This window comes from Mirounga leonina, unplaced genomic scaffold (assembly GCF_011800145.1).
Source record: "Mirounga leonina isolate KUSES-001 unplaced genomic scaffold, KU_Mleo_1.0 Mir_93, whole genome shotgun sequence".
Lineage (NCBI taxonomy): Eukaryota > Metazoa > Chordata > Mammalia > Carnivora > Phocidae > Mirounga > Mirounga leonina.
The window spans coordinates 27,250,008-27,262,445 of NW_023270854.1; the positions used below are offsets into that span (position 1 = coordinate 27,250,008).

Here is a 12,438-nt window from a genome sequence, read left to right on the forward strand (position 1 = left end):
AAGGGCTTCCTCATCAGCCACCTCTCCGTGAGGGTAATTTGACCAGGCTAGCCCAGTCAGTCACCTCAGCTGACCAAGTTGTGACAAGTCTCTTAATTTTACGTTGAAATGATGTGGTGCTTACGTGGACGATAAATTTTACATTTCCTGGGGTGGCATTTCGGAGTGTCAGCAGTGCCAGCCGAGTGTTTCTTAAGCTTCTCCTGAGGAGACTTTCTGATATTGGAAAGATGGTGTTAAAAGGGTATCCAGTGAGATTTGCTTTCTTTTGTCACTGCTTCGCTCCCTAACTCTTCATGTTCTTTAACAAACTGCCACAGGCGCTTGATCAGAGTGTGGGAAAGTCATTTAGTGCTCTGAGTTGAAGTAGATACAGAATGATCAACTCTTGAAGGTTTGATTCTTGCTTGTTGTCTTGTGAGAAGGAGTGTGTGTGGAGTGAGTCTGTTTTATAAAGTAAAAGAGTCTTATCTTCTCCAAGACCATGGGAATCTATCTCTTACTGGCTTTTGTTTCCTTGGCTGTTTTTGGTCCAGGTATTTATTGTGTGTGTGTGTGCGTGTGTGCACGTGCGTGCGCACGCGCACCCCTGGCCCCACCAGCGCATGCGTACACACACGTAACAGTATCGACACCCATGTAAAAAGTTAGCTTCCTCTATCTTTGAAGTTCAGTTTGAGTTGCTAATACCTAAGAAATCACTGGTGCTTAGAAGTAAGGTACCCCTTTAGGAATGTTTTAATCGGGATGAAATTCTCATTTGGTCTTGTTTATTTAAACAATGTCTGTGTAAAAAACATTGTTAATGTAATACAGATTCTAAATGAAGCTTTGTTCCTGGCTAAAAAGTCGTCCCACTTTCCCTTCTTTTCTTAACTTTCTTATCAAGGAAAAGAGAGGATTTGCACACACCTTTGGTCTTTTGTTCCTGTAGAATACTAGGTCTTGTTGCTCTCTAGTGTAGGCTGGGGGTAACCGGAAGCCTTTATTACTTACCATGAAACCCTTCCTAAGCCATTCTTCTACCTCCTGATGATGTTTCCAGAACTGCAGCTCTTCGAGAATCCCAGCAGGTTGCCCTGGAGAGTGAGCTGTTGGACACAATGCCCAAACAGTACGTGAACAGGGAAGAACAGGCCACTCTGCATTTGGAGTGTAGAGGTAGTAGCGGTAAGAAATGCCAAGGACCGGCCGTTGTCACAGTTCAGGTAAGATTGTGGAAGCTTCTTCATGATTCACCGAATTTTTAATTGAGTCCCTAATACTGGCATATTGTTGAGAGAGACAGCAAGAAGTTCATAGCACGTGATTCACGTCCCAAAACATTTAATAGTTTTGTGGGGGGGGTGACGGCCCACACGGAGCTAATCATGTATTTCCGTAGTGCTGATGTGTCCTGCAAGACAAATTCACAGAAAAGCAGTTAACTGAGAAGATTCTTAGAGAGAGGGGCTCACACTGGTCCTTAGAAGACTTTGATGATGACGGTTTGGAGTCACTGGGAAGGAATGTGGGAATGGAGTCTTCTGGACATAGTTTAGGGGGCACCGGCTAGGTCAGTTTACTTCAGGTGGTTTCTGGCTGTGGTGGTGGGAATTCATATCAGAAAGGTTGGGGTTTACATCGGAAAAGAGGATCCTTTGGGAGCTCCAGCCGTGTGCCCTGGCCAGTGGAGAGCCACTGAAGACAGACGTGGAGGGCCGTGTGGAAAGCAGGTCAGTTGGGTGGAGCTTGCCAGCAGGCGGAAAGAAAGAGATGTGCAGCTATAAGATTAGGAATTCGACCGCCTCTTAGAGTCAGCTTCTTGGGTTGGAAAAACAGGCTCAAGTTGGGTCTGTGACATCGTAAGGACGTCAGGGTGGAGCTTAGCTTTAGCCAGCACTGTCTGAACACACTGCAGAACTTACTTTATCCTCCCCACAACCCTGTGAGGTGGGTATTCTTGTTATCTTCAGGAAATAAAGGCACAGAGAAGTAAAGCACACACCCGAAGTGGCACAGCCGCTGAGTGGCAGAACCAGGAAGGCCCGGGCAGTGTGGCTGCAGAGTGCCGCTCCCCCACCGCTGCACCCGAGTCCTGTGCCAGGGCCTTCAGGTCCCCAGAGCCGGGAAAGAACCGCTCAGAGATAGGCTGCCTGTTGCCTGACTCCATTTGCACAAACATGGCTCCTCTTCTTTTGTTAGCTTTTAGAAATTAGGGAAAATTTATTTTACTGACTCTTGATTGTCTTTCCAGAATTTCCTTTTGTTCTAATCCGCATTTGAGCAGTTCTGATGTATTCCTCATCAGTCTCCTTGGGAGCCTGTTTTCTCTAAAATGACTCCTCTGAAGTAACTTTTATACTTGTATTTTTCATTACCTTTAAAATTTGTTTCTGATAAAATAATATCTTCGTATGCATCTGAAGTTCAGAACTTTGATCTGGGATGGGAGACTTCTAAACACTGAGTAATGTCTTTGGCCAGGTGCTTTATAAAGTTAATTTTCTTTCAGTGTAATTTTCCCCTCAGTTACAAATACTTTAGTAAGACTAGGTAGGAGCATTTAAGAAGGATCACTTGCTAAAGGAATAATGCTGGAAGACAAGTCTGTCAATTTCGGATGGAGTTTGAATTGGTGTGAAAAAAGCTGAAATGTATCCAGTTCTAATTAAAAAGGGTGTCTTTCAATCTGTGCCTTCACAAATATGGTATTTTTCCATATTTTGGAATTACATATCTTTGCCAGGCTGTTAATTCTATACAGAGAGGGGAAGTCTCCTCAGATGCATTTTTGTAAATGACTGGGTGAAGTGAGTACAAAAATGTTTTCCCAGTTCTGGCCAGTAGCTTGCTCTGTGAAGAGTTGTGAATATTTGCTGCCCCAGCCAAAGAACAGGTCTCTTTGCCTGACCTGTTAACTCTCCGGGTCTTGCGGTGGAAAATACCACCAGGCAGACTTGGGAGCTTTAGCTCCCAGCCTACCAGTGACTTGGCGCTTTTCCTTTTCTGAAGTAGTCTTGATTTGTCTGAACCCTTGAATTGAAATTTCTTTACAAACTTTTGCTTTGTTGATTCTGAAATAGAAAGGCATACCTTTCCTAAAATTCCTTCAAAGTGATTTTGATTAGAGGGAGATTGGAAAGCGGATGATTTATGATAAGAATTAAAATGAATATGGTTTAGATTTTATTTTTACAAACAAATAAAAATATTTCTTTCTTTTCTCAAAAGAAAAATTGATAGATGCTAAGATTGCTTAAAGAAAGGAAGCAAAAAGAGAGGAGAGAGGGGGGAAAAAGGAGATTTTATAGAAGCCTAAAGAATGTGAAAAAATAGCTGTGTTTTGTGGCCATAATCTCATTAGAAATATCCAAGTTTTCTTAAAGCATGCTCTGATTTTCTGCTGGCCTTACTAGTTTGCCCAGTGCTCTACCTTTCAGTTCCATTTGGGAAGACCTAGAAACTTGGGAACCCCCACTGATGGCTCCTAGAAGTACCAATATCGACACGGTATCTACTTCAGCCATTATTTTGCCTGGTGATGTAGATCTGCCAGGGATATTAAAAATGTGAGGATAGTGAGCAGCTTTTGTAGTCTGATTCAAGTAAGATTTCTTTAGAAAGTTATATAGAAATTGCTAACTAAGTCTATCCTAGGCAGTACTTGCTGGTTGATACTTCTAGGAGTTGAAGACAAAAAAATTTTTTTGGCTACTCCTTGATAGCTAAGAGCAAGGTAGAAGAAAGTTGAAACTCTAGCTGTCATGAAGTTGGGGCATTATCTAATTGATGCAAGTCAGTTAGATTTGCTCTGAGTTTTGGTCAGAGATTGTACTTGAGTCTAAAGCTCTCTCTTACACAAATGGATGACTTTGGTTATGGATGTTGGGGTAGGGAAGGTGAGTTCTGACTGTTTAGGACTCATCATGGAACTGCCACTGGGAGAGCATATGCCATACAGAAGGTAGATTGTTATTCTTATACAGAAGATTGTAGCCCCTCTGTGTCTGTGTGTCCAGGGACCACTTCATGGCTATATCCAGTAGTTTTGATCCTGTTTAACATAATTCTATCATCTGGCGATGCTGAACGTCATGAGGTCTCTTCTAGTCCCGCCAAATCACTAGCCACTTTGCAGGTTCTGTCTAGAGTTCCTCTTCATCAACTCAACCCTTAGATTGCTGGTTGTGAGTTGCACTTCCCCTGATCCCCTCCGTCATTGTGACATTAGCGGCTTTTGCCTACTATTTGTGTTGGAGTTCCTCATCTAGTGTGGGGGTGTGAATGGTCTTCAGTGGGTCAGTGAAGTCCCTGAAAGTATATGGAAATTTTTTTTCTGGAGAGTTCATAACTTCAGTAGATCCTCAGTAATCCATGACCCCCAAAGGGCTAACCCATATGTTGATGACTCCTGTTCTGCTTTTCTAGTCCAGAATTCTCTGAGTTCCAAATCTAGATTTCTACTTGCCTATGTAATGTTCTGTGAATGTCCAAAGATACCTCAAACTCCACAGGTCCCAAACTAATCCCACTTTGACCCTCCAAACCAGTTTTTCCTGTAACAGGAAATGGGGACCTAGGCATCAGTGTCATCGCCCCACCCTCATACGTCCCATCTAGTTACTTTCCAAGTCCTCCCGGCTCTGCTTCTGAAACGACTTTACATTTGTTTTCTTTCTCTTCGTTCCCATTGCCCCCAGGTAGCCCCACATCACTTCTCCTCTGAACCATTACGTAAGGCTTCCTGTCCATAGACTCCCACCCTGTCCAGTCTGTTTTCCATTCATCTTTTTAAACACAAAGCTCATTGCATTTGCAGGCTGACAACCAGCATTGGCTCTCCAGTATCTATAAGGAATAGGACTCTTGGGACCCCCCGTAATCTGTTCTTCATCAGTTTCTAGTGGCATCATTTACCCTTTCCTGATCCCTAAACATTGTTTTCTAGCCACTCAGGCTTTTTCCATTCTCTAAACATGACATGCACGTTCCTACCTTCTGTCTTAGGCATGCGCTACTTGTCCCATGCTCCTGTTGTCGCATGAGAGCTCCTTCCTCTCATCCTTCCAGTCTTGGGTCAGGCAGTACGTCTTGAGGTCCTAGCCCCTCTAGTCAGATTGAGGTAGTCTCTCATAGCAGCTCGTGCATAAATGCTGTGGTAGTTGCCTGCTGTCTTTCTTACCAGTCTGTGAACTCCTCGGGGATAGAGTTCCTGTCCTTAGTCGTCTGTGTTCCTGTACCATCGAGCATGGCTCCTGGCACATAATAGGTGCCCTTTCTTTTTTTTTTTTTTTTAAAGATTTTATTTATTTATTTGTCAGAGAGACAGAACACAAGCAGGGGGAGAGGCAGGCAAAGGGAGAAGCAGGCTCCCCGCTGAGCAAGGAGCCCGATGTGGGACTCGATCCCAGGACCCTGGGATCATGACGTGAGCCGAAGGCAGCCGCTTAACCGACTGAGCCACCCAGGCGTCCCTAGGTGCCCTTTCACGGCCCTGAATGAGTCCATGAAAACCACCAGCACATCACTCATTAGGCTGAATTACAACTTGTTTTGCATTATGATCACCTCTGTCACTGTGACTAGATTCTGAGTTCTGTGAGGGCCGGGACCTTGTCTTAACTCATGTTTCTGTTGTCAGTGGCTCAGTCAGTGCCATAGAACTGAGGTGTTTGAAGGAGCAAACAACTACAGATTTATACTTTTCACAAGTAAGATTTTCACTACCCTCAGGAATTTTGTAGATATTATTTGGCTGGAAGTTGGAACTTGTTCCTACTAGAAATTAGCAGTCACTCTTTGACTGTGTTTGCCTTAGGCCAATTTATTGTTCAGTTGGCCGACTTAATGCTTTCCATACAAAATCTCAACTTAAGCACCACACTGCTGCGCTTTTTGCTCTAATACAAACGCCTCCTGGGCATTCCATCTTGGAAAGTGATAAGGATGGTCATACTTCAGTATATTACATTATTTCCCAGTTCATTATTTCTTCTTATCACTTGCTGGGGCACTCCCATATCCCAGGGTACATGCTGGTGACTCTGCATACATTATCTCACTTAATCTTCACAAAATGTGGGTGACGAAACAGGTTCAGAGAGTCTCAAGGACCTGCCATAGTCACACAGCTTGTAAGTGGCTCAGTTGAAATTCAAGACCCATTCTTTCCCACTCAGTATTGGTAAATGAAGCCATTTGCTTTTAGCTATTTCTGCTCCAATTTTTAAGACTAGCTGTATCATTCTGAGAAAGCTGATCATGACCATCAATTTTCATTTAAATTAACAGGTATACCATTTTCTCTCTCTGAGTTGGTGTGATAGGATCACCTTCCCTTTCAGTGATTAGAAAATTCATTGATTGGATCCATTTTTAAAATCAGTTTCATGGACTTTATATTATATTATATATTTATATTATGTTATATATATTATATTATGACTATATTTTAAATATAAATTTTAAGATTAAAATGCATAGGTATATTTAAATGGCTCATTTATAAAGATTTCAAATTATATCATGAAAATATTTTATAGCTTCATAGAATTTTTCTGAGAGGGAAAGCCCTGGAAATTTCCAGCCATCTGCAAATGTTTGAACTATGTATAGCTTGTTAGGGGTATACAAAAGCCAAATCTATTTTATGGGAAGTGAAACGTGCTTCTTCTGCGGTCGTCTCTCCCAGTAGAAGCCTCTAATAATTCAGTGATATTCCCTGAGGAAATGGTGTGATTTATAATAGGGTTCCTTTTGTTGTACTGTGGTATTGTGGGGCATGTTTGTGGGACCCAGGATTGATTTATTATCATGTGAAAAATTTGCTCAGTCCTAGAAATGAAAGATGGAAAAGACCCACTGAAGGCCTCGCAGTATTGTAACAACTTACTTGCTTTGTTCAGCTTTTCCATCGCTTTGTCTCCTTACAGTGACTTAAGTGGAGGGGCTTCCAGCACGCGGCTTTGCTGTGTAGTCCACAACTTCTGGTGATTGTGAGCCGCCAGGCAGTCAGCCCCTCTTCCGTCCTTGTGAGCAAAGAAAACTCTCAGTAGAGTTGGGCGCAATGAACAAAAACACGTAGACTGGAAAATAATGATCATTGTGTGGTGTTTTTGGTGAGAATGTTGCTTTTCCTTACTCTTGGGCACTAGTAGTTTCCACAGTGTGCGGTGGCAGTTCTGAAGCTCCAGTTAACTTAGTCTTGTCTCTGCATTTCCCAGTCTGGGGAACCTCTTTCCTTCTCTCTTACCCATTGTCTTTCCACTTCCCTTCATCCTCACTGTCTTCCTTCCTCCCCTCAGATTCCTTTTTTTCCTCCCTGTTTGGCTGCCTTCTCTCCAGGCCAGCCAAGGGCTGTGACCCTCAAAGACCCAGTGTAACCGCAGTGGGTGACGTCGTAGGCACAAAACTGCACATGCTCCTGATCACATTTTAGGTTATTAAACGTTGGTCTTTTATTTGAAAGATTGGAAATTTAATATTTGTATTGATTCATTATGTGGTTTAATAGAGGTAATTTGATTATTTTATCTTTCATTTCTCCAAAAATTAAAATACTTGTTGTTAACATTATATGTTCTTATTCACTTCATGCCTTTTGATTCAAGCTAACAGTGTATTTTTTTCTTTAAGAAGTTTCGTAAAGCTTTTTAATACAACATTACTGAGTTTTATGGAAAAAAGTTGTTCTCACGATTGTGAAAGTAGGTGCTTGGCATCCTGTCAGAGTCGTGTTGTACTGGGGTGCTGTGTAAAGCAGAAGAGACCGGACCATTGCACTCCCGGAGCCTTTCGTCTGGAATTTATGATAATAACTCTGGCAGGGACATAAGGGCCTCAGTTAAATAAATTTGTGAATTAAGTATTTATGTTATTTACAAACAAAGGTACCTGTAATCATTGCAGTGGTGGGCTGAAGACTGGGTTTGGGTAGGTGCACATAAAGGAAAATGTAGACTGCATTGCTCATTCACATGATTGGGGGAGCCCATTTGAGGAGAATGCAGGATTTAACATTCCTGCCTTCTGAATGTTCTCATCTCTTCAGCATTCTCTGCTGTGCCTGCAGGATAAGTCCAAATTCCCTGGCTTGCTTCAAAGAACTCCCCCAGGACAGGACCCCTCCTCCCTAGACTGACTGCTCTGTGCTATTCATCCCTGACCTCCCTGCCAGGCGGGGCTTCTCCTTGTTGTCCCTGTGTCCTCCCGTCCTCCACAGTTGCTGCCTTAGTTCTATCTTTGTGTTGCAGCCTGGATGTAGGATATGCTCTGCATCTATTCATATCCAAGAAAGGACATTACAAAGCAGTTATCATACAGGTCACCATCATTTTTTTTTTTTTTTAAGATTTTATTATTTGACAGAGAGAGACACAGCGAGAGAGGGAACACAAGCAGGGGGAGTGGGAGAGGCAGAAGCAGGCTTCCCGCTGAGCAGGGAGCCCAATGCGGGGCTCAATCCCAGGACCCCGGGATCATGACCTGAGCGGAAGGCAGGCGCTTAATGACTGAGCCACCCAGGCGCCCCTAGGTCACCATCAATTAATTAGAGAAAAGGGATATTAACAATCCCCTCAAATAAGAGAGATGTAATCTTAACTAAAGGCTAATCTTTTAAATCGAAATAGATTTAGTTTTTTTTTTTTTTTAAGCTCAGTAAATTCTCCTTTGTCACATCTTTACTGAGAATGAGTAAAAATTTTATCAGAGATGAGCTTCAGGGACCACTGAATCAGTCAACTGCTCTTTTGTAGGCATGCAGCTGATTTGTGCACTTCCTGGATTTTATCTTATTTTGTTGTTTGTTTTATAATTATATATCCTTTCTTCCTTTCAGAATGGCAAGTGTTTTATTAACAGCATCTGTATCATGGTCTTTGTATGTGTGGCACACATGAGATGTGCAGCCTTAGTGTTTTGAGTTGAACTGTGTGTGCTATTGGGTGGGGAGAACGGGAGGTCAAGCTTCTGGGGAAGATGCTCAACAGAGGAGGGGCGTGGTATGTTTCAAGGAAAACCTCAGTGGTAGAAGACATTAAGTCTGTTTTTGATGAGAGCTGGGGAGTCCAAACATAAGTGACAGAGAACATATCCTACAAAAGACTGAGCCAGCGATAAACTGACTCAGGTTTGATTCTTCATGAAAAACCCGAGGTTCTTGCATAGTTTTCTGACATTTTTTTTCCCACCCCTGTCCCATTCAGCTGAGAATTTTGAGTTATAATATTAATTGTAGTAATAATTCTTCATCAAGTACACAGTATATTTGTAATAAATCTTTGCTGTAGAAACATAATAGGAACAAAAAAGTCTGTTGACCATTTAAATTTTTCTTAGTTTGAAGGTATGCATAAAAATGAAGCAATAAGCCAGCAGCTTCATGTTTTGCGAAAAGAAGTGAAGCAGTTGCAAGCCGAAGCTGCTAAACCACCATCACTTAATACTGTGGAAGCTGCGGTCCATGCAGAAAACTTGATTACGTAAGTTTTGAGAGCATTATAATTTAAAAATCTATTTTGTTAGTACTGATAGTAATCCTACCTGCTACCACACCCCCAGGCACCTGCTAATTAAATTAGTACAGGGATCAGCAAACAATGGCCGTTGGACCAAATCTGGCCTGCCACCTCTTTTTATAAATAAAGTTTTATTGAACACAGCCATGCCCATTTATTTACTTCATGTGTATGGCTTTATGCTATAATGGCAGAATTGAATAGTTGTGACAGTTTAGGGCCCATAAAACATAAAATATTTACTATCTGGTCCTCGATAGAATAAGCTTACTGACCCCTGAAATATGAGATGACACAGCATATTGAAATTCAATCATGGAGAGATTTAGTGCTTAAGCTTTAGATTATAGTTACTACATTTACCAGAAAATCATCATCGTCAACTCAGATTACTGAGCAGAGTTTGAAGTGGAATTGCTCAGGGGAATTAGGGCTCTCAACTGTAGTTGTCAGCTTGCATTTGGCCATTGTGATTTTTTTCCCATGGAGCATCTGGCTTACACTCAATGTCCTCTTTCTTCTTAAAGCCACCAGGGCATGACTTGGGAGAGAGGTTGACCCTGCCTTTGATTTAAGGTGACTCCACATTCTAGTACCAGCAACTAATCCCCCAGTAGATTGGGGTGGTGATACGGAGGAGGGCATTGAGTCCTTTTGTAGGTTGGATTGGGGGACCTGGGAAGAAGAAGGAGGTGAGGTGAACAAGAAGTTAATGTTTCTTTTACCAGCAAAGGAACTCAAAAGAGTGTGAGACTTAGAAGAGGTGTCTTTATTCTAGGATCTTACTCTACAAAAATCTTTTTCAGTGTTTTGGATTTTAAAATTTAGAGAACTCAGTGTTCTTGTTTTTAAAAATATGTATTCTATAAGGAATACACAAAGTGAAAGAATAAATTATGAATTACATAGAAAATATGAAAGGGTAATTTTGATAAGGGTAAGAATGTTAATACAGCTGATCCCCACTCTCCCAAGAGGACATAAAATCATTTCTGTGTATTAAAAATAAGTGTCGGGCCAAGTTGGAAGATACCCCATGGCATATTTTATTTTAAAGATTTTATTTATTAGGGCGCCTGGGTGGCTCAGTCGTTAAGCGTCTGCCTTCGGCTCAGGTCATGATCCCAGGGTCCTGGGATCGAGCCCCGCATCGGGCTCCCTGCTCCGCGGGAAGCCTGCTTCTCCCTCCCCCACTCCCCCTGCTTGTGTTCCCTCTCTCGCTGTGTCTCTCTCTGTCAAAGCTTAAAAAAAAATAAATAAAAACTTAAAGATTTTATTTATTAGAGAGAGAGCACTCATGAGTGGGGGGATGGGCAGGGGATGTCTCCCTGCTGAGAGGGAGCTGACTTGGGGATCAGTCCCAGGACCCTGGGATCATGACCTGAGCCAAAGGCAGACACCTAACTGACTGAGCCACCCAGGCGCCCCAATCTCATGGAATATTTTTAAAGTGACATTTGTATGGGGCTCTGAAGGACTCTTTAAGAATATTGCCTGAGAAGTGTAGAGTACCAGAGAAATACTTGTTGAGTCTGGATTCTCCTACTGTAGACCAATAGTCTCACCTACATTTTCCCACAGGGCCTTAGTGAATGCCTACAAGTTGCAGCCTACTCCTGGGGTTCAGAAGGTTGGCATTAGCCTCTTCTTTACTGTTGTGGATTATGTCAGTGATGAAACTCAGCGTCATCCTCCCACAAGGCAGTTCTTTACATCATGCATTGAGATCTTGGGACAGGTAAGGTACTTCTGTGTTTTTTAGCCTTTTTTTTTTAAAGATTTTATTTATTTATTTGAGAGAGAGAAAGAGAGAGAGAGAGAGCATGAGAGGGGGGAGGGTCAGAGGGAGAAGCAGACTCCCTGCCGAGCAGGGAGCCCGATGCGGGACTCGATCCAGGGACTCCAGGATCATGACCTGAGCCGAAGGCAGTTGCTTAACCAACTGAGCCACCCAGGCGCCCCATGTGTTTTTTAGCCTTATTCACATCTATTGAGTTCCTGCAGCATCCTCATTAGATATAGTCAGGGTTGACTTGAGGCTTCCATTACAGTTTCGGACTCTTAAGTCAGAAGCCCCTTTGAATTCTTGACGTCTCAAGATGTGATTAAAATTGTTGGTATAGAGTTTTGCTTCTCATACAATAGATATAAAGTTGCTCATATTTGAAAGTCTCTGGGGAGACATCAAACGCATATGCTTTTGGTATTAACAATTAACATGATGAAGTTCTTTATTGTTTATAAAACGCTCTCCAGTTCATCCTCACAGTGACTCTTTGTGATTGATACCATTCTCATTTTAAAGATGAGAAAACTGGTCTCTAATAGATGAAATGACTTGCCTAAAGAATCCAGCTGGTCAGTGCTGGAGCTGAGCCTGGATCCCATGTGTTCTGCCTTAGCATTCCGTGTTCACTCTGCCTCCCCACTGCTGCCTCCCAGTTGCTGTTCTCGGTCCCCGTTTGTTTGTTTGTTTGTTTGTTTGTTTATTTGACTTACTGTTAAATATATGGATATTTTAAAAGGCAAGAGCAAGGTATGCATGCATAGTTATGAAATAGGTCATTAAAGAAAGGAAAGCCACTTGATGGAAAATGTGTAAACACTAACCGTGTACTCTCACCCAGTTTCAGTGGAATGAGTACTTTGTTATTGGATACTTATATAGAGGTGATGCAGAGCAGATATTAAGATAGATTTTTTAAAGTTTTCTTCCTGATTTTAAAATTGATGTGTGCTTACTATAAGCAATGCAGACAGTATAAAAAGTATAAAGAAGAAAAATTTCCATAATTCTAACCTCCTGAAGATACTGGTTAAATAGCTAACATTTTATTATGGTTTGTCTTGTGTATATGCATGTTAGCGTATGTGTGTACATATGTAGAAATGATACATCATTCCTACGTATCGCTAAATAGATAGAGATAGGCATATA

General features: G+C 42.0%; 1 protein-coding gene across 3 annotated transcripts in view; it reads left to right on the top strand.

Moving 5' to 3' along the window:
* EPG5 (ectopic P-granules autophagy protein 5 homolog) overlaps positions 1–12,438 on the top strand; it is a 103,629-nt gene that overhangs the window by 60,436 nt on the left and 30,755 nt on the right. For all 3 annotated transcript variants that reach the window (XM_034995868.1, XM_034995870.1, XM_034995869.1), the window contains 3 exons: positions 1,046–1,208; positions 9,322–9,464; positions 11,082–11,238. In XM_034995868.1, the coding sequence (XP_034851759.1) occupies positions 1,046–1,208; positions 9,322–9,464; positions 11,082–11,238 (463 nt within the window). The remainder of the gene's footprint in view (positions 1–1,045; positions 1,209–9,321; positions 9,465–11,081; positions 11,239–12,438) is intronic.